The 22,074-nt window shown below is 43.7% G+C and overlaps 4 protein-coding genes across 9 annotated transcripts in view; 2 read left to right on the plus strand and 2 right to left on the minus strand.

The window, feature by feature from the left end:
- raph1b (Ras association (RalGDS/AF-6) and pleckstrin homology domains 1b) overlaps window positions 1-4,486 on the plus strand; it is a 39,786-nt gene extending 35,300 nt beyond the window's left edge. For all 5 annotated transcript variants that reach the window (XM_026157670.1, XM_026157674.1, XM_026157675.1 and 2 more), the window contains one exon: window positions 53-4,486. In XM_026157670.1, the coding sequence (XP_026013455.1) occupies window positions 53-2,671 (2,619 nt within the window). In that variant the 3' untranslated portion in view covers window positions 2,672-4,486. The remainder of the gene's footprint in view (window positions 1-52) is intronic.
- A 3,627-nt stretch (window positions 4,487-8,113) lies between these two features.
- Window positions 8,114-9,665, minus strand: spp2 (secreted phosphoprotein 2). The gene is made up of 6 exons (XM_026157758.1): window positions 9,360-9,665; window positions 9,150-9,277; window positions 8,951-9,073; window positions 8,538-8,651; window positions 8,396-8,444; window positions 8,114-8,282 (listed from the first exon to the last, which is right to left on the minus strand). The coding sequence occupies exons 1-6, from the start codon at window positions 9,409-9,411 to the stop codon at window positions 8,179-8,181; spliced, it is 570 nt and encodes a 189-aa protein (XP_026013543.1). The 5' UTR covers window positions 9,412-9,665; the 3' UTR covers window positions 8,114-8,178.
- Window positions 9,666-10,070: 405 nt separating this feature from the next.
- On the minus strand, window positions 10,071-14,679 carry alg11 (ALG11 alpha-1,2-mannosyltransferase). Its single transcript, XM_026157753.1, has 5 exons — window positions 14,331-14,679; window positions 12,557-12,778; window positions 12,102-12,473; window positions 11,428-11,993; window positions 10,071-11,339 (listed from the first exon to the last, which is right to left on the minus strand). Exons 1-5 carry the CDS (start codon window positions 14,375-14,377, stop codon window positions 11,056-11,058), a joined length of 1,491 nt encoding a protein of 496 aa, XP_026013538.1. The 5' UTR covers window positions 14,378-14,679; the 3' UTR covers window positions 10,071-11,055.
- Window positions 14,680-14,753: 74 nt separating this feature from the next.
- Window positions 14,754-19,094, plus strand: cpb2 (carboxypeptidase B2 (plasma)). Of its 2 annotated transcripts, XM_026157754.1 has the most exons (11): window positions 14,754-14,878; window positions 15,121-15,196; window positions 15,281-15,405; window positions 15,496-15,604; window positions 16,451-16,552; window positions 17,005-17,109; window positions 17,748-17,858; window positions 17,941-18,037; window positions 18,142-18,344; window positions 18,442-18,526; window positions 18,611-19,094. In XM_026157754.1, exons 1-11 carry the CDS (start codon window positions 14,802-14,804, stop codon window positions 18,820-18,822), a joined length of 1,302 nt encoding a protein of 433 aa, XP_026013539.1. In that variant the 5' UTR covers window positions 14,754-14,801; the 3' UTR covers window positions 18,823-19,094. The 2 variants fall into 2 exon arrangements, with proteins under 2 accessions (XP_026013539.1, XP_026013540.1); XM_026157755.1 differs by lacking the exon at window positions 17,748-17,858.
- The last annotated feature ends 2,980 nt before the right edge of the window (window positions 19,095-22,074 follow it).

Below are 22,074 nucleotides of genomic sequence, written 5' to 3' on the forward strand. Positions count from 1 at the left end.
GAGGATGTGTGAGTCACGTGACAAAGCCTAACACTCGCTCTGTTCTCCGCAGATGAGAATGGAGGCATCCAGAGGGGCCACGCTGCCGCACGGTTCCCACAGCCACCGGCATCACAGCCAGCATTCAGTTGACCACTCAGCCCTGACGCCGCCTCCGCAGCAGCCTCAGGCGCAGCCTCCATCACGGCCTCAGTCTCAGCCCCACCCCCAACATCAGCAGCAGCAGCACCCCCCACAGCATCAGCACCCATTGGTGCAACCCCAGACGCCAATTCAGCTGCAGCAGCAGCACCAGCACCCGCCTCCCCAGCATCCGTCTCCTCAGGAGGCAGTTCCGCCACCACCACCGCAGGCAGCACCACCGCCACCGCTACAACCACCACAGTCTGCTCAACTACATCAACAGCAGCTGCAGAAGCAGCAACAGTCACAGGCCTTCAGCAACTACAACCACATGCCCCCACAGGAGCAGCAGCAACCAGCTCCCGCACCCCCTCCACCTCCGCCACCTCCACCACCGCCTCCCCCACCCCCTCCACCAGTCCAGACGGTGTCATATCAGTCGCCAGCTCTCACAATGTACAAATACAGCACCATCACCAGGCTGCAGAACCAGAAAGGAGGCAAGATACCTTTTCACCTCCCTGCTACAGCCCAGCAGGTTCTGCCCACGACTCTGACACCACCTGCACTGCAGGCCATCAAACCAAACGTCAATCACATTGCCGCAAGGACTAATGTGCCCCCGCCTCCTCCACCACCACCTCCCCCTCCACCGTCCATGCCAACCCCCGGGTCTGCCATGGCTGTGCTGAAACTGGGCCCACCCAGTCCGGCTACTCCACCGGCTTTCATCCCTCCACCGGCTTTCATCCCTCCACCGCCAGTTCCTCTGCCTGCTCCACAGACCAATGGAATTGCATTTCCTCCCCCTCCGCCGCCCCCACCGCCACCAGCTATTGCAGCTGCTCCCGTGAGTCAGCCTGTCTACCACAGTGGACTCAAGCAAGCGCTGAAGGAGCGGTTTCCCAGCCCGCCGCGGGACCTCCCGTCTCCAAACGGCGGGCTCGAGTATTCCCCACCACCTGCCCCCACACCACCACCCCCGCCTCCTCCACCTCCGCCACCGCCGCCACCACCTCCTCCTCCTCAACAGTTCCAAGTACCGGCCCAGTTTCCACCTCCTCCTGCACCCCTGGCAGCACCACTGAAAAACTTCAACCCAGGCTTTCTCCCTCATACTGCCCCCAAGCCCATGTCACCAGTCTCCCCTTTCCCTCCTGCCCCGCCTCCTGCTACAATGAGTTGCCCGACCCCAGCTCCACCACCACCCCCTCCTCTACCTGCACCCCTTAAGAAGCAGTTCAGCCTCCAGACAGGCCACACCTCCACTCAACCCCCTCCAACTCTGCCTAAGCAGCATAGTTTGTCTAAGCCACCAACCATTTCCACAGGAGCCCCTCCCACCATGTCTCTGGTGAAACAGCTAGCCAGTCAGTTCCCAGGAGCTTCATCCCAAGCAGGCAATCAAATGGAGGCTTCGAAAGCCCCACTCTCTCCCCCTGCAGTTAAAACCAAACCAAAATGGCAGCGTGGGGGTGGCCAGCAGCTGCAGTCTCCCGAATTCCCCCCTCCTCCTCCAGACAGCAACACCGGCTTCCCTGCTCAACCACCACCACCTCCTCCTCCTCCTCCACCTCCCCCAGCACCAGTCACAGGTCCGACGCCACCTCCTCCTCCCCTTCCTTCTGGAAACATGGGCTCCCCCATAAGGAGGTCACCCTCTGGTTCCTCTAGTTTTGGAGGCAAGAAACCTCCTCCCACCCCCCAGAGGAACTCCAGCATCAAGTCCAACGCCTCAAACTCCTACGAGGAATCCAGGAGAAATTTGCTCAGCAAGTTTGCTCCCCAAGGCAACACCGCCCCTCCCTCCTCATGTCCTCCCTCCAATGGATCGCCTTCAAAGGAGCCCTCAAATGGACCTCCTGCTCCCCCAAAACCAGGAAAGCTCAACCTGGCTAACCTGCCCCTGGCACTGCAGGCCAAGGTAAGCCAGGCAAAGCAGTCTGGTGGCGACTTCCCTTCCCCACCTCCTGAGTGCGCCTACTTCCCACCTCCTCCACCTGCCTCCGAGCTCTTCCCCCCTCCACCACCTCCAGGTAATGACGCCCATACGGGCGGACCTCCTCGAGTAGCAGTGGTGAATCCCCAGCCCCAGGCTCCTCCTCCACCACCACCCATCTCCCTCGTCAGTAACTCAACATGGGGAAAGAACTCCCTGAAAAAGACTCCTCCGCCCACGCTCGGGCGGCGTAGTAACAACACCCCAGAACCACCTCCGCTCTCGCCACCTCCACCGACTTCCCCAAAAGGTAGCTCAGGCCAGCCCAACTTCTTGGAGGATCTGAACAGGACACTGAGGCGAAAGTCAGTGGGACGCCAGGGCTCCACCAACTCCGCCGGCCTCTCAGGCAAGTTGGACCCCGCGGGGACCATGGACGACATGGCGCTGCCCCCGCCGCCTCCTGAGCTGCTCCTGGACCAAGGAAAGCAAAGCAACGGAGGAAACGGTGGCTATATGTCCGGAAACATCTCAGGCTATGCAACACTACGACGAGGACCCCCTCCTGCCCCACCCAAAAGAGGGGATGGCACCAAGCTTACTGGATAGTAGTTGAACTTGTCGATAAGGACACGATGAAGACTAATGAATAGACAATGAAATGATATAGTGAAGTAAAAATGCATTAGTGGACTACTCTTTTCTTCTCCTGGGGACACGATAATAAATGACTGTGTATATACTAAAAGCCAAACCAGACCATCTTCAATTAGTGTTTGCTAGTTCTTCATTTTTTTTATTGCTTGGCTTTCTGGATGAGTGAGGTTTACAATACTGGGACACTTTAGACTCAAACAGGTTAAGTTGGAGGTGTCTAAACTATCCAAGCTCTCTGGAACATGAAGTTTTTGCCCCGTACGGTATAACCCCACTTGTCTGGTACACCAAGCAGCTCTGAGTAAACACTAATAATAAGACTTTGTGCAAATATTATTGGATCCAGGTCTGAGCCAAATCATGCATCTGCTTCTTTGCCACAAGTTTGTGCCACGTTACTGGAGACGCAACACAGAAAACAACAAAAACTCATCATGATCTCTCTGCTTTGGTACTGCATGGACAACATGTAAACAACAAGCTGTAAAACATGAAGCTGTGTGCGTGCATGTGTGTGCGTGCATGTGTGTGTGTGTGTGTGAGAGAGAGAGAAATGGACTGAACGTGCATCCATGCATTGAGTGCATGCATGCGTATGTGATGGTATGGTGGTAGTAGTTAATCATCATTAGGGAGGGCCTTCATGGAACAGGGATTGTCAGGTTTGCTTTTATATAAAATTATTTAAAGATTGGTAAATGGAAGGATTTTTTTTTATATGTGTAAGTGTCTTTTAAATAGATTAAAGCCTAGAGAGGAGCAGATCAACATTAGCGCACAATGGAATGTATCTGGAAGAAAAGAAAGGCAATGATTCAGTAAAATCTTTTGTCTTAAGCGTTTCTAGACTGTTTCACCACTTGACAAATGCAAATCAGAAGGAAGCCTTACTCTTAAAGTCTTGCACAGAGGTCGAAACAGAAAGGAAGTATCTTCTAAAGGTTTCCAAAAAAAATGGCATGGACTGTGCAGCTGGATTTAATTTAATGCAAAACTTGTACTGGACTTTGTAGAAAAGGAGAGAGAGGAGGAGGAGGCCTGGGGTGGTTATCTTTGTGGACTGTGTGAGTTCCCTGTGTGCTGGCTTGATTTCGGACCTTATCCTTCAGTTTGTATCTGTACAGTTGCAGCTGCTGCTCCGTTACCGTTGGTTCCCCCGCCGCCTTCTTAAGTTCCCCGTCCAGGAAGTGGCGAGCACCGGCTGGATTCAGCCACGTGAAGTATCGAAGGAGAGATGCATTTTATCCGGTTAATGTACAGAGCATCGAATCATGTAGTTTATTATAACACAAATCATCTGAATGTTCAACTCAACTTTGTGTCTATGGAATCTCGTTTCCTCGTGGTGCCATTGCTGCTCCATCTCTTGGTGCACAGGGTCAGAGGTTATCTAGAGGGTCGACTATGAAGGGTTTCCATTTCTAGCAGCGATGCCTTCGTTTTTAGGGTGCTAGTGCTGTCCTTCGACATGTCCGTGTGTGCCAGGATGACATATCATGAATATTTCAGATCATTTAGACTGGCTTTGGTGTGGGGTGGTGTAGATTCCATACAAGGCCTTGAAGACAGTGTATCTTTTTTTTTTTCTTTCTTATAACTGAGCGTCATTGTCCTTACCGGGATGTTTGCTGCAGTACAGTATGTAAGTTATATCGATGTGCTGAGGCGAACACGTGGGGCCAGATGAAGAAAAATGTTTGCAGATGAGAGTAAATGTTTCCTCTTGCATATAAACTGAAAATCACAATATAAATGTTTAAACCAGACCTCAACCCGTCTCTGTGTCGTTTGTTCAATTAATTTAAAGATTATGTGTAGTTCAGTGCAAAAGTCTTGAGTCACCCCTCATTTCTTTTTATTTTGTTTCCAATGAGCCTTTCTTCAAAGTTTTTATTTGGATGTTGGCTCCTTCTTCACTCATTTCTTCACTCATTTTCATTCCAGTTGTTGTATCTGACCATTTTTCTGAAGAATATTTTTGTTAAGCCACCAACACTAACCTATGAGTCATTGAAGTATAAAAAAAGCAACTAACTCGTGGGATGAGCCAGTGTTTGTGTCTACACAAAAAACAAATTGGAACCACTTTTAAATTCTCTTTGTTGCTAGCAGCCTGTCAAAAACGCATCATCGTTTCCATTTCTTGAGTTGAATTTATGAAAAATGCCACAGATAATGGCAATATTTAATGGTAATTTATTTATTATTAGAGGTACAACAGTGAGTATGGACAGCCACATATAAAACATGATGAAAGCTGTGTCATGGTTTGCATTTCAGCCAGTGGTGTTGGAGTGAAAACTGATGGAAGTTATGAACATACAAAGCACATAACACTTTGATCCATCGTGCAGTACCATCTGTAAAGCTTCTGATTGGCAGCAGCTTCATTGTCTTCACCAGGACAGTGATCCTAAACAACACAGTAGAACCATACCTGGATTGGCCTCCCCAGAGCCTGCACCTCAACATTACTGAAACAGTGTGGGATCATGTTAACAGAGAACAGAACAAAAGGCAGAAACATCCAAAGAAAGCTCTGAATGTCCTTCAAGAAGCCTGGAGAACTATTCCTGAAGACATGACATGAAAGCTCCCTTAGAGGGTTCAGACTGGAAGAATAAAGGTTGTCATGCCAAATATTGACTTTAAAGCTCATTAGAATTGTACAAACTCTGTTCTTGCCTTACATACTGTATTTCCCTGTATCTTTGCATACTTTTTAATAAATAATTGCACCTACTTCCAATTTTCCTACCATAATATAAAGAAATGAGGGGTCACTTAAGACCTTTGCACATCTCTGGATGTTTGTTTGATGTGTTATATTCAAGTGCAATTTACAACCGACTTGTTTGATTGGTAGGTCACACACCCCCTCTAGTGGTTTTATCCTACCCTACACTACATTCAGTAGCGGTTTTTGATATGGGCGACACGGGCAAAAGAAAGTTGCTTGCACCCATGCTGCCCCGACATCATGACAGCGCATTTTGGGGATTGCATGGGCACCGGTCGGTTTTCTATCGCCCATTTGCGAGGACTAAGGGCGCCATCGGTTTGCGACGTGCGCCTTCTGCTTGCGGCAGGGAGGACAGGACGGGGCGGCGGGGGATTTAATAACCAGCTCGCAAAATAAAAAAATAAAAACAAACCAACAAACACGAAAACAGCAGACATTATGATACAGACTTATAATTTGCACTGCATTTAATGTTTTTTTCTAAATTCTATACGCGAAAAGTGAGCGTCAGAGCCCTCGGTGCGCATGCTCGCTGCTGCTGCTGAAGTCAAAGTAAACTTTATTGTCATCTCCGCTACATACAGAACAGTATATAGAGAGACGAGACAACGAGGCTCCAGTTACAGCAGTGCACGAAAACAAACAATAAATATAAGAAGAGTAAGAAAATAAATATACGTTTTAGGACTCGGGGTAAAGGGATCAATAACAAGTTAAAATTTATAATTTACAGTTTAATGATCTAAAGTCTCAAATACAACCTGTCAAAAGGGGAGGGGGGCGGCTGCTTCCAAATAGAGCACATTTCATTCATAATGTAAATCAGAGCCCATTATGTATTCATGATTTGTTCCTGGGTTGTGTGAAATCCCAGAAATAAACTAAAGTGAATCTGTGAACTAAGGTGTAGGTGTGTTAGATTATGTTGTGGTGATCCTCGGGCTGGGGGATGGGTGTTCATACTGGAGTGCAAAATTAAAACCAAAGGAAGATGGACAAAAAAAGTTCAAAGCCATCAGGTGCTCAGTTTAGAAAAAAGAGAAAAGAAGAGGAGGAGAAACGAGCAAAAGATACAGGTAAGCAGATGTGTCATTGGATAATGGCAGGTCATCCTGAAACAATCAGAATCACAATACTTTATTAATCCCTAAGGAAATAACTTGAGTTACAGTTGCTCCAAGAAGAAATGGTAAAAATAGTAACAGTAACAGACTAAACTCCAAATAATACATTATGTTACAGATTTTAAGAAATAGCACTAATATATACAGATCACTCAATTATAAATATCAAGGATTAACAGAGGTGATTATAAATAAATATCAAGAAAATTGACAAGAATATTACAGAGTAGAAAAAAACGTGTGCAAAAAGAGTGTATTAGATGGAGGAGTTGTACAGGGAGATGGCCACAGGTAGGAATGGTTTCCTGTGTCGGTCAGTGGTGCTTTTTGGTAATATCAGTGTCTCTCTGAGCGTGCTCCTGTGATTAGCCAGCATGTCATGGAGTGGGTGGGAGGTATTATCCATGATTTTCCTTATCTTGGACAACATCCGCCTCTCAGACACCACCCTAATGGAGTCCAGCTCCATCCCCACAACATTACTGGTCTTGTGGATAAGTTTATTTAGTCTGTTGGCGTCTGTGACCCTCAACCTGCTGCCCCGGCATGCAACAGCAAAGAGGATAGCACTGACCACAACAGAGATACAACAAGATAACATTAATTAGTAGGTATAGTGATGTTTGTTAGCCACTTGGTTATGATAGTAAACAGTAGACACTGATGTAGCTTATTGAATCTTTTGGACTGTGTTCGGCACAATATTAATTAGTCATTGTCAACTTTGATTTGTCCTGTTCTCATCGTATGACGAATTATAATGGCTGTTTGTTAGCCGTACTACTATGCATACTCGCTCTCTCCATATATATATGTGTGCGTGTGTGTTTGTATGTTTATCTGGTTAAAATCAGCATGGTTCCGAAACAGTTTTTACAATAAAATATGTTAATGTACAATCCTTAATATGTTTTATGTGTGGGGTCAGAGGGAGTGTTCGCCCAGGGCACCAAACAGGCTAGGACCGCCGCTGCTTACACTCTAAACTTATTGGTGCTCAATATAACGTTTGACGAATGGAAATTAAAAATAGAAAAAGAGGTAGTCAAAGGAGCTTGCAAAGAAAAGCGTCTGGACTTCTTTAAGTTACTTGAAGACGTTTCACCTCTCATCCGAGAAGCTTCTTCAGTTCTAAGGTCAAGTGGTGGAGAGTCCCAGAGTCCCACAATGAACTCACCCGAAACTCTGGCTGATTGGGACCCACACCCAGTTTCACACCTTGGCTCAGGCGATTAGAGGATCATCAGGGGGTCCTTTTGTCCCTCTGTGGGGGGAAACTCCCACTAGGTTTATATCTGGGACTCTCCACCATTTGACCTTAGAACTGAAGCTTCTCGTAACTTCAAGTAACTTAAAGAAGTCCAGACGCTTTTCTTTGCAAGCTCCTTTGACTACGAGGACCTGGATGACTGAGAACCTTCACAGACAGAAAAACAGGTATATTTTCTTTGTGTTTCAATAATCATTCAGCAGCTCTGTAAATTAAATGAGAATTAAAGGGGGACAAAAAATTTTTTGCAAAATATCTTAATTCAGTTTTTTTTTAATATATATGATCAGCACCTAAAAGAAAGTCATGGATAGCTGAACTTTCACACTACATAGTTGCTGAAAGTGTCTCCTCTGGGTCGGTCTTCTGCCAACTGGTTGTACCGGGAGCCGCCAGGCTGGGCTGAAGGTGCAGCTGGAGCTGGGACTGCCAAAAGTTTTGAGGTTGTTAGTCCACTTATTTGCACTTAACATCCAAAAACGTTTTAAATAAAGATCACTGTAAGAAAAAGACAAAAGAAAATGTGAAAATGTGCTTACCTCTGTTAGCAAATGGGGCATTGAACTGCTGTCTCCTTCTCAAGAACACCTGTGGAAACAAAGCCTGGGTATTCATGCGCTGTGCATAAAGGGCAACAACTGTTTGGCTCTTTAATTTGTGCCGCTCTGACTCTTGACTCACCTCCTCGCTGCTCTCTGAGCTGGAGCTGGAGCTGCCATCGTGGCCGCACCTCAGAGAGACCACCTGGGGAGACCTGGCCATCATTCGTACCCGGGTGGAACAGGTGAAGGAGGGCTGAAGGTGGGTAAAAGAGAAAGAAACAAGAAAAAACCCTGCTTTATTAGTCTGTGTGATATTTCTTTAAATACCTGGTGGCCGCTGTCCCGTCAATCACACAGGGGCACATTCTGGCCCAGTAAACTCGTGCCAATGTAAACAACAGGCTGTAGCACTGAGTCAACATGTGTCCACACCAGGATACAGATATCAGCCCTTCACAGGGAACCATCCACATAATATTCCAGCTTCTGACGTGGCTAATTTATTTATTATCTCACTGAAGTATTTGGAAAGCATTGGTTTAAATGTCTCACCACAAAGAAGCCGGGCCTGAAGGCACAGGCCTGAGGGTCGTCTTGGGAAGTCTTTGCACACTGAGTCTCCTTAATCCGAAAAATCATCAGCAGGTCGACGGTGTCCAGGCCCGTGGGGATGACCTGTCACACGTGGGATATTCAGGACAAATCAGCTGTTGCCATACTGTTAAATGCATTAAGCACACAACAGGCTCACCTTTGCGACAGAGCCTGTAGTGACCCGGTAAAGGTGGCTGGCAGCATACACAGAGTTGACCTCTGCCAAAGCTGCTCCCAGGGCGCTGTCTGCCGCAGACTGCAGCTCAGAGTTGTGAAGTGGGATGCCTTCAAAGTCACAGACGAGGAGGAGGGAAAGGTGAAGTTACTGAATCTTATTTTGAAGTGATCAGGACAGAAAGTTACTCACCTGTGCATCCAAGAGACAGCAGCAGGGCTGGGAGGAGCACGTATGACTTCATCTTGACGATGGGCACCAAACCAAAATGCCTCAAAGGTTCATCTACTTCTCTCTAAATATACTCAGCACTGAACCTGTGCACCGCCTCTTAAACTCCATAACCCCTTAAAAAAAAGCCTCCCTCTCTTGCACTGTCCTGTCTGCCCAGCTTCCTTTTATGTCCTTTGGGTGCATTCCAGTACCCACACTACCATACGATGTCCTAATACACTGTACGTCAAATGCAATGTGACAAATAACCGGGATGTCCTGCTGCATGCAATATGTTAGGCATGCTTTAGGGTCATTCTGATCCTGAGTCCTCTACATGAATGGTAGGAGGTTCAAAGTTCAATATGATAAAGCAGTATGTCCCAGTCACATGCCCATTGTAAGGATGATAGAAATGTGTACTGAGTGTAAAAACAAAAAGAGAAGAAAGGAAAATAAGGTGAGCCCAGGCTGATGTGCTAAATTAAATTAGTAAATATTTGTGCATCCTCTATATGAGACTTTCTTAAATGTATGAGAAAAATTCTGATGATTTAGAAGCTACTCGAGACCCTTTATAATATATATTTGCAAACTTATGATGCAATTTAAGGAAAACTGTCTCAATCCACCTTAAATATCCACTTGTTCTGCAGCGATGACGAGACTGATAACAGCTCTGAGAAATGCTTTTGCATAAAGTGGTTTTTATTTCAGTCATGTTAATCTCCCCTCGGTTTTCTTCATCTTTACAGATCACTGACCCCATCTGTCACAGCACATTTCAACTTCAGGTCAGGTTCGGGCACTTTGACAATTTATAGGCCTGATAAGAACAGTCCAGACTGTAGTTCTCAGCTGTTAGCAGTTTATATAGTGAGACACAAAAGCAACAATCCCTCCCACTCACTGTATGTTTATTACATTCATCCTTGATATCAAAAATACATTCTGGAAATGTGAGGAACTGGAACTCTTGTAAACAATGAATGTTTCCTGTTATTTTGCTCCCTTTTCAGCATAGTTTAGCACACGATTTGTTCCCCTTCAGACACAGTTCACCCCAAAATGACTTGATTCTATCTAACACACAAAGAATAAATGTTCAGTCAAATTAATTTCGCTTTAATCATGTGGGGGAGTATCGTTTAAAGTTTCAGAGCACTAATGTGCAGCGATCACGTTAGAAATAAAAAGCAGCACTGAAACATTAACACGCACCACGTTAACAAAACTGGAACAACAGACAACGATTAACTACAACTTCTAAACACAGGACTGTGGATGAATTCACACCCACTACATGAAGCACATTTTCATTACTTACATTAAGATTTACTATCGGAGTCATATTCACGTTTTATGGGAATGACTTTGATCCTTGAGTTGAGCAGTGTGCTCAAAACATCACTTAGTTTTGTTCTGTTTTGTGGGTTTTTCACCCCAAATTAGAGCCTTCAGTTGTTCTGATTCAAACTTTATCCTCTCTCATTTCTACTTTTAGGAGAAATCCTGGAACTAACCTTTCAATACCTGTATTTGGGAGTCTTTTATCCACAGCTCTCTGCTTGAGCTCATGACTGATCTGCAGCCCTAAGTGCATGAGGGGAAAGGTGCTCCAAGTATCAAACATCACAACACGTGCACAAACACACATGTAGAATAATTCCTCCTCTCATCGCTCGAGTGTTCCTATGAGTGGCTCAACAGCGGCTAGAAAGCAGGCTTCAAACTCCTGATCTGAGAAGCGAGCCACAGACTGACGCGCGTTGCGCCTGATCTGCAGGCGGCTGCTTGGCGACATAGCCAGAATCCTTTGGATGGCTTCTGCATAGCCGTCCTCGTCATCAGCAAGAAAGCCAGTCTGACCCCCCTCAAAAGGTACAACAATGTCCAACTTGGGGCCGCCAGACTTGTGAGCCAGAATCACCTTCCCTGCTGCCATACACTCCACGACACCTAGAAGGGGGGGAAAAAGAGAAAGAAGTTGGATATTTTCAAGAAAATCCCGTTTTAAAATAGACATTATGTCAAACGGATTGATTACCTATTCCAAAGTGTTCATTCCACATGGTATGAAGTCCAATTGTAGCTTCCCCCATCTCTCTCTTCAGCTCCTCAAAGGGTACGTTCAGCTTAAACTCCACCCTGTCAGCCACGCCCAGCTCCTGGCACAGCCCCCTCAACATGAGCACTCTGTCTTCATCTTCCTGGTTCCTGCATCCACCAATCAGAACCAACTTCAGTGCCTCTCTTCCCCCTAACCCCTCCCTCCTCCTATCAAGCACCTTTTTAAAGGCTCGAATCTGCAGCCGGTGGTCTTTCTCCGGCCTGAACTGCCCAATAGAAATGATCGAGTGGCACTTCCTGTCCCCGTCCTCTTCGAGCGGGATGTCTGTGAAAGCGCTGACGTCACAGGGCGGGTAGACCACACAGGTGCGGTTGGGGGAGCGCCACAGTGATAGGATATGATCGAGGGTCCAGGAGGAGTTGACCATGATCAGGTCACTGCAGGAGCCGGCCATGCCGTAGAGCAGGGCGAAGAGACAGTAGTAGACCACCTTAAAGGCACTCAGGAAGAGGCTGTTGGAGATGTAGTCTGGGTTGTTGAACCTGAGACATTAACAGTGTGAGACGGTTAGAAAACAGCTGTTTAAAAATTAATTAATTAATTAATTAAGAACACAATCAGTTAGCGTGCTCTTTAAACACAGCGTATACCTGGGGTTTCTCTCTCTGACTACAGAGAGCATGTCAGTGCTGATGGTGGGGTAGTGAACATAGCTAGCCACGCTGCAGCCTCCCAGGTAGCGGAACAGAGGCAGAGTAAAGGCATAACCCATGGAGTCGATGTAAATGTCTGGGACAAACTCTGTCAGTGCCTCCCACCCCAGGAAGACAGATCCCACGCTCTGTCCCAGCAGGGTGAAGTGAGGAAACAGTCCGGGCTCCACGAGCAGCCGGTGCCTCAGGAACACAAAGTGAACCGGGCGGGGGAGCAGGATGTTGAAGCGACGTCGTGCTCCCTCCAGGATCTGCTGGCCTGTCACCCCCAGGTCCCCTGTGTACACCACAAAATTGATATCTGCATACCTGTGGAGACATCGAGGTCTTTTAGGACTTTTGAGAATCACCTTAAAATTGTGCAGGAAAAGCAAAAAGACACCCAGCTCTACCTGTTCTGCAGCGCTCTGATAGCACACCAAAGCACCCTCTCTCCTCCTCCCCCAGCATTACAGTAAGGGTGAAAGAAGGCCACAGTGGGACGTCCGTCCCTTGCTCGCCGCACAGTCCTGTTGCTCTGCAGCCAGAAACGCACTGCCAGCACCAGCAGGACCAGGACAGCAACGAGCAGAACACAGAGGAACAGCAGAGGCAGCAACAACTTCCACAGTAAACTGAAAAACATGGGAAGAAAATGCTGAGTAGTTCTGTTAACCTGGGTTATAATTCATAAACACACTGAAGATGAAGCTTTCGAGAAAGAACCAGAAAGGAAAATACATCCAGGAGATAGAGAAGACAATACATGGTAAAATCCACAAAGTAAAAGACATCAGAAAACAAGGTATAAACCTTTGTGCAAGAGAAGCTGAAACCCACACAGAGACATGGAGAGCAGTCAAACCACACAGAAAGGCTCCAGCTGTGACGTGACAGTGGTAACCCCTCCACCGACATGCTCTCTTGTCCGCGTCAAGGCACTCTGTGACCCCTGTATGACCCCTGTTTCTTTTATGCACCATGTATGATCACACCTGTATTACTTTACACTGTTTGAAGATTTTCCAATGAAAAGCAGGTTCTGCGGGAACCTGAGCAAATGTGAAACACAGGCAGTTCTCGCGATAGTGTCAAGGTGTTTTGCCATAAAGTGATAAAGTCTTTCTACATGTAATATTTGTTTACTTTTGGTTAGTCAACAGGATTTACAAAGGGGTTATATATAAAATGAAAAAATAAATAAAAAGATTTGTTTGACAAGTATCTTTATAACCCTGCATTATTGTAACTATATTATAATCAATCCAGTCCTTTTTAGACAACTTGATACAACTGTGAAAAACGCATTGGTTTTAATGTCAATGAGACTTGACTTTGCAGGAAAAAAAATGATTGCAGTATCTACCTTGTATCAGGAATGTTTTTTTTCTGGCTCAAAATGATTTGACATCATTAACGAGATATGTTTGGTTTATATTTTTTTGGCAGGCAATCACTTTTTAGAACAACAGGTTCCTCTCGACCTCTGTCACTATTAACCCGCTGGTGGAGCTAAAATTCAACAGATATGGGTCAAATTTAACCCGGAAGAGCCTCAGTATAGAAAAAAAAAATGTAGCACACGAACAATACTTTTTTAAATGCTTTTATTCTTCTTCTTTTTCTTTTTGTATTTCGGGGTTAGTTTAAGAAATAACATCGAATTTGAAGTTAAAGAAATGACGTTTAGGTTGTTTTTACTGCTATCAAATGTCAAAACAGGTCAAATTTGACGCGAACAGTTTTATGAGGGTTAAAGAAACCGTGTTACATATTTATAATGAGTGTTCAACTTGCATTACATTTTTAAATAAGGTTAATATAATATATTGTTATAATTAAAGCTTATTAAAAAAATCTTATTGGATTAAATAACTGTCCACCAGTCCCCTTTTGGATTTTATAGAGACGTTATATTATATTGTTAACAAATCGGAACCCCCCCGGTCTGTGCACATGCATTTCCCCCCGTACAGGGAAATTAGCTCAACAGCTAAATAACCAGAGCTTTGTGCAATATTTCACCGCTCTTAATCGTTTGTCTTTGACCAAAGATCGTCTCTGCTACTACAGAACTAGCAGCAGCACCCGAAAACAAAACGACACAAGCTAACTCGGTTTCCCCACGCGACCGTTTATCCTGTTATCCCGGTTTGAGCGCGTGCTTTAAAAACAAATATATCCTACCTTGTTAACTCACACAAATAGTGGGCCAGCTGATCGTGGCCCGACATCTTGGCAATGGAAATTTAACAACACATCACAAAAATCGCTTCCACTTTCCCCCTATGCTGTTTTCTTCCCGTTTCCCCCCCACGTGAACCTCAAACTCTATAGTATTTCCCTTTTATCTGGCGCCACCCACAGGCGAGGAGGTGTTACGCCACTGGGGTTTTCTACGATTAAAAAGAAGAAGTGCAAAGCTGACGTTACTTTAGATTTTTGCGATTTGTACTACATAAGTTAATAAAGTTGTTTACAATGTAACAGTAGCAGTTAACTAAGCAGAGGGCTCTGCCTCAGCTGACCCGTGCCCTTGTTCTTCTCTAAAAGTAAAGTTCAACTTCTAAATAAACACAGTTTCAATCAATATCATCTCCCTGCCCTCATACTTTGAGCGGATCTCTGCCTTTTCCAGTCCAGCTGGACCCTGACATCATGTCGACTCCTTTGATTTGGTTTGTTTTCATGAATTTGAGCATACTACTGAAGCCAGGATACTGCACAGAAACAAGGTGAGGCATCTTAGCAGAGATTTCTGTCTGTGGTTGTTTTGGTTTTTGGGTTGTTGTTTTTTTTAGATTATAAGTCTTTACTCTCATTTTGAACCGTTTAAAAATGGTTATGACACTCTTGTGTAAATACCTGCAACCATATTGTGACACATGCAAATACACTCCCTATGGGTAACCGAGTGAGATCGGTACTATATGGCTGTATCTTAACTGCATGAGTATTTTTTATTTTTTAAATTTAGTGACCAAGTTCTATCAATCACCCCACAAACACAAGAACAAGTGGACACCTTGAGGAATGTATCCACACACTATGAGGTAGGCATTAAAGTTAAGTGATCATACACCTGTAATGTTTTGTTTTTACTTCTGTGATTCATTACATCAGATATTTTCTCACAGACAGTCCTGTGGCAGCCTGTTTCAAATGAGTACATCAGTACACAAGTGCAGGTCCACCTCTATGTCCCTGGAAACAGCTCTGTGACAGTCAAGGCTATACTGCAGAAACATGGCATAACACACAAGTATGCTGCTTAATGCACGCACACCATTCACTAAGCATCGAGTCACATTTCATTCCAAGTGAATCATTTGTGTTTGCATGTTTATTTTAGGGTCTTACTGGCTAATCCTAATGTGCTGACCGAAATGCAGATGAAGAATGACTCCACTGACCCACGAAGCGGTTCAACTTTTTATGAGAGATATCACACCCTTGAGGAGGTATACATTTCCTATTTAAAAGAATGAGATTGAAAGGAGTCCTGATGTGCTCATTTTCAGCTCTGTAGTTTTGTTTTCAGCCTCTGCTAGAGTAGCTTTTCATTGGTCACAGTTCGATATAATCCCTATCAGCCTTATTCTGGGCCTTGGTGCTCCCCATTGGTTCATCACTTAACTCCACCCCATCCATTTAAGCCAGCTTTCTTCTGGTTGGCTGCCCCATGTGAACAAAAGATTTGAATGGCAGGTGGGTGGAGTTCACAGCCAGAGCTGTGACCATTAGTGATGTGTCATACTGCAAATTTTGGTGACGATCCGATACCAAGTAAATCAAGAGCAGTATTGCCGATACCAATACTGATACTTATACTTTTAACCTATAAAGGTTATGCAGGGGAGAGCAGCATGTTATGATTTATGTGCTGAATCATTGTACATTTGCCAAATAGTTTAGAGGGATACAGTGAGGTTAGGTTAATTGGTGATTCTAAATTGCCCATAGGTGTAAATGTCAGTGTGAATGTTCTCTTCTTGGTAGCCCTGCGATAGATTGGCGAGCTGTCCAGAGCGTCCTCTGCCTCTTGGCCTAAGACAGGTTGGATAGACAGTTCGGATTGGATGAATAATAAGTCCGCTTTAAGCATGTTTAGTGACGATGATGATGATGGGCTGCCGATATTTTTTATATTTTCTTCAACTTCGCACAGTAGTTTTATTAGGATATTCTAAACTTCACAGCCACCGTTTATCACAGAGCTGTTGTTTTAGATCACATGGAAATGCACAGCTACCCTGTATGTTATACTATATTACAGCTTACAACCACGTACGCCGTCTCCATTGTAGATTTATGACTGGATTAACAGAACTGCACAAGACAACCCCAGAACAGTGAAAGCCATCCTTATTGGTTCTTCATACGAGAAGCGGCCGCTATACGTTCTCAAGGTAAAGCTGCATCCGTCAACTTGAACTTGTAGGAATGATAAGACTGTCCCATATTTACAAAACAGAAAGTTTTTGTTCATTCACAGAAAACAGATCATGGTAAGAAAAAAAACCCAGGAACATTTCTGTCATTTCATTGATTATGTATTACTTAATTACTTTGGTATTGTTAAGAAAATGCAGTTAAAAGTCTAAAATGTATGCCCTCCATCAGATTTTCCAAAGCCATCCAGTGGGCTGGGTTGGAGTCTTTTGCTGGGCTAATTTTGGCCCTTGAACCTTATGTTTAACACTCACAGACCTTTTTTTTTTACTCTTTGTACACTTATAGGGGTAAATAATCAACATTGTTTATCCCATTAAACATACTTTAAGCTGTAAAGTGTTCAGTGTTGACAGCTCAGTTTACTTCCTGAGCACAGTTTCATGTGTATGGCCTCTTTTTTTCTCAGCTGTCTTTCAATGACAGGCCAAATAGGAAAGCCATGTGGATTGACTGTGGGATCCACGCAAGAGAGTGGATCTCTCCGGCTTTCTGCTTGTGGTTTGTGCACCACGTGAGTCCAACTGAGCTGCGGTGTCTGCGTTTGTTCTCTGTTCTCTGTAATCGATTACATTTGTTTGTTTGTCTGTCTGTTTTTTTGTTAGCAGTTTCTAGTCACCACAGTGTTCAAGATATCATTTTCAAATTTTGTTTGATGGTAGATACCAGTAACAGCTCAAAATGATTTAATTTTGGTGCTAATCTGGTCAACCCCACGGTCACACCAAATGTGAAAGTCATTCAAAACTGTATATTACCCACAGCTTCTTATGGATCACAATACATTATCCTATAGAAGCCAAAGTTCCAATCATATGGGTTCAATACAATACACCATTTTAGTATGTACTGCGTCAAGGTCATAGGTCAAAGGTCAGGATCACATCCAATGAAGCTTTATGAAAAAGCTTTCGTTTCCACTGGATCATCTCCAAACTTAAAGCAACAAATGAAGACGTATAATTTCACAATGACAGAAAAAGACTAATACACTACACTAGATTTCCATATTGACAATGCTGACATCAAACTTTATTTTAGCCCTTGCCTTTGATGGGGAGTTGAGCTCTCTAAATGCTCTTTGTTGTAAATGCAATGGAGTCTGCTCTCTCTCGGAGCAGTTTCACGAACGCTCCGCCATCTGTCCGTCAGTCTTTGTCATTTTATCAGCAAAACTCGGAAATTACTCGCATCCTGGACAGCATGGATGTCTACGTCCTGCCTGTGATGAATCCTGATGGATACAAATACACGTGGACGGCAGTAAGAACTCCGAATCATTTTTTCAATGTAAAAGAAGTCATTTTAAATAGATGTATGATTTTTCCTTATTTTTATTTTTCAGATTAAGAGAAGGTGGTGGAGGAAGAACCGTTCCATCAGTAAGTCGGGTTTTTGCGTTGGCGTTGACCTCAACAGAAACTTTGATGTTGATTGGGGCAGTAAGTTTTCCTTTCCCTTTTTTTTTCTCATGTGTGGACGCACTCGTTGATCATGCAAGGGTCTCTGTAGCTTCCACAAGGTCACGTGTCGCTGTTGTGCCCAGTTAAGGGATCCTCTCAAAATCCTTGTGAGGAAATCAACTGCGGGCCGTTTCCTGAGTCTGAGCCCGAGGCGCAGGCTGTGGCCAACTTCCTGCGCAGACACAAGGACACAGTTCAACTCTACATCACCATCCACTCCTACTCCCAGATGTTCATCTTCCCATATTCCTACACCTTTGATCAAGCGGAGAACCACAACGATTTGGTGAGTAGTCTGGATGATCCACGAGTCTATCCAACAGCAGTGAAAGACTTATTCAACTGTTGTGTCTAAACCTCTGTGAACACACATTGTTCATAAGCTTGAGATGGTCCAAGAAGCTGCCCAGAGGATCAAACGATATTACAGGAACACCTACACATATGGTCCTGGAGCAGCCACATTATGTAAGACAGCCTTTTTTCTTTTTCGTTTTTTTAAAGCAAAGTCACTGTAACTTGAATGTGTGAGTGTTTCTATTCTTTCTTCAGACCCATGTTCTGGCGGCTCTGACGACTGGGCGTACAAACTTGGCATCAAATACTCCTTTACGTTTGAGCTCCAGGACCGTGGGGAATACGGCTTCCTGTTACCACCTTCTCACATATCCGGGGCCTGCAACGAAGCGCTGCTTGCAGTCAAGACCATTGCTGTCAAGGTTTTGGAGAAAACACAAGCTCCAGCAAACCATCACACGATCTAAACAGTTTTGTGATTGTAACTAAACAAATTTTGTAGTTTCACTTGAGGATCAGTTAACTTGTAACCTGTGTTCAGCACAGCTGTTATTTGTGGTATTTCTGTTTCTGGAGTCCTCTAACATAACGTCTGTCTTGCAGAGATTGAATGGAACTGAAATGTATGGATCCAAAAACATTAGTTGACAGAAAAACTGTTTTAAAAGAAGTAGAAAAAATAAGTAATGGTGTTAATGATGTACTTACCCTGAATAAAACATGATCCATAGAAAATCAACTTCTCTGTAATTTAATTTCATAATATGAAAAACACTTTTTCTTACTATTAATACTAATATTAATTTTATACCAATGTTTTAGTCTTTTAAAATGAAAGTATTTGTCATGGCAACCATGCCATCCTGCTGTAATGCCACAATTTTCAAATTTAAATAGATTAGTCCAACTAAATAAGCTAAGGTCCTGTGACACCTTGGCTTATTTTAGACCTATTTCAAGATTCAAGGTCTTTATTGTCAATACAAAAATATACACAGTATTCAGCGTATTGAAATGCTGTTTCACCTCAAGCCCCCCATGGTGCATTTATAAGAATGTGTGATAAACAAGGACAGGACAAAAGACAATACAAAGTGATCGTGTGCAGTTACAGTGAAATGAGATGTTGTGCAGTTATTATTGAATACCAGGTTCAAGTGATGGTCAGGATATTGTGGACAAGACGAAACAAAGACATGTGCAAGATGTAAAATATGCAAATATAGCATTATGTGGAGGGGGGAGATGGGTGGGAGAGGGCCTCCAATGATCCTGCCTGCTGTCCTCACTAGCCGCTGCAGAGACTTCTTTCCCTGGTAAAAGGATGGGAGGGTGGGAGGAAGCAGACTGGCCTTCTTCAGCTTCCGAAGAAAGTGAAGATGTTGTTGGGCTTTCTTCGTGATGGTGGTGGTCATCTGACATGTGCACACCCAAGAACTTCACATTGTTGACCATCTCACATCACATCCATTGATGTGCAGTGAGGTGTGGGCCGCTGAGCTCTTCCTGAAGTATTTGATCTCCTCCCAACTTCTTTTTTTGCATATTTGTCACACTGAAATATTTCAAATCATCAAACACTCGGGCCTGATTACTACCAGACCTGTCGAATCAAGAAATCACTCACACAGAACATCTCTGACAAAGTGAAGTAGATCTCAAAAAGCAATGCATCATACCACAATCTAAAGAAACAGATGAGTAAAGAGGTCACTGACATCTAGAATATCCACAAAGACAGCATGCATACAGGAATAAAGGCAGGGATTGAACCACCAATCTATATATAAATTACTCAGGGTTAGTTGTGTCTCAGGAGTAGAGCCACAGCCACATGTCTGGTGTCTGTGACGGTGTCTTCTCCTGCGAGTACGGACACTGGGGGCCTTGTGGGGTCTTCAGCGTCTGCGAATGGAGGAAAAGACCTTGTCTGTTACAGTTGCAGCAGGTACACCTGCACTGAAAAAAAGGGACTGGCCATCTCTTGGATTTATGTAAGCATCTTGCATGTATTTAACACAATTACCTCATGTTTTAAAGATAAATGTAACTATATAGTGTAAAAACTACATGATATGCAGAAAGGGTGTATTAAATTGTTCATATCATGTTCAGGTGAAGTAAGTCAATAAGATAGCAACGTTAAATCTCGTGAAACCACGCGTGATTTCATCTCGCGGGCTTTGGATCGTGGTTCAAAAAAGGCATCCATCTCAGTCAAGTCGAGCAGCCAACTCTACGTTTTTGGTATGTCTTGATTTTTTGAATTAATATTTACCATATTTCAGCCAAATGTAGTTAAACGTCTAGAGTGTCGCCATGTAACATGCTAAAAAAGAGCCATTAGCTTATTTGCTGTTTTATCTGTTGTCAAAGAATTGGCGCTTTTTCATTTGAATTTGTCTTTGGCACAAGAGCCGTAATATCACATTAAACCTAATTATGAGGCACTCATAACATAATTTGGTTTTCTGTGTGAATAGATTTGCCAACTGACTCTTCAGTTACATTGTGTATTTACTGCACCGTGGTGTTAGTGAGATTTTGGACATTGAACAGCTTTAGCTAATATCATTAGCGGCATTATGCTAGCTTACATCCCTACCCCTCCTGCCCTCACCTGCTGTCCTTTTCTTTTTGTTTTTTTTGCTGCACATTGAGAGACCACATCTATTCTGCATTTCACCAGGAGTCAGCTGATGGATTGTGGGTTCAAGGTGTTATGGTAAGAAAGTATATTCTATTTTCGCTTAAGGTTTCTGTAACTTAATTATAATAGGTTTTGTATAATTATTAGGTGCATGCATACACAAATAGACCACCCTATTAAAACAACTGAGAAATCCAAAATCTGCCATAGGTTTAACTTATACCTGTATGTATTGTCAGAAAGGTGATTACTGGACTCACATTAATGCACACTTGAACTAAAATGGGGTTGTAACTTGTGGGTTCTTGGGTTGCAAATCAGAAACAAACATCTTTGGATTTTTTTAATCCCATAAGATCTGGAAACACAGTTTTTATTCAACAAAACATTACTGATTAACCAAGCACAGTGCCTGCTGTTATTTCAAAATTTCAAAATGTTATTTCAGATAAAATGCAGCATTCCAGTGCATCCCAACCATGCCTTTACAGTCAAGGTTTCTGACGGAGCTGAGTTTCTCTCTGACAGTCTGCTGAAAGTGTTTGCAAAGTGATCGGGGGAACAGTGCACAAAGCTAAAGGATGTAGCTGCCATGATGACAGTAAGAACTTTAAAATTCTTTAACTACAAAGTGCATTAGGTCAGTAAAAGATTTTTATGCTGCATCCATTGAAACAGTCAACTATTACCTGTGAGTACTGATTCCACTGAAAGGATGCCATTCTTTTTTGTCATGCATTTACTGGCCCACTGAGAAAAAATTATCTTTTTTTAAAAATATATGTTCTGGAAACTATATATCCATAAAGTTGATGTCAAACAGGAATTTTTGATATTGCTTTGTAGATGCTGGTGTTGCATGTTGACTGGTTTAAAAAGTCAAGTTTTTGTCTGGGATCATTTTCTTCTGTGCTACTGAAAAGTTCACAAATCTCTGTTTTCTTTGTTATAATACTTTAGGATGACATTAATGCTCAAAGGGAGTCTCATCAAAGTGCTCCGCATCTGTGTGAAAGACAATTGCAACATCTTGGTGCAGGAGTTCATGGTGAGTGTTTTATGAGTAGAT

Source organism: Astatotilapia calliptera, chromosome 23 (assembly GCF_900246225.1).
Source record: "Astatotilapia calliptera chromosome 23, fAstCal1.2, whole genome shotgun sequence".
NCBI lineage: Eukaryota > Metazoa > Chordata > Actinopteri > Cichliformes > Cichlidae > Astatotilapia > Astatotilapia calliptera.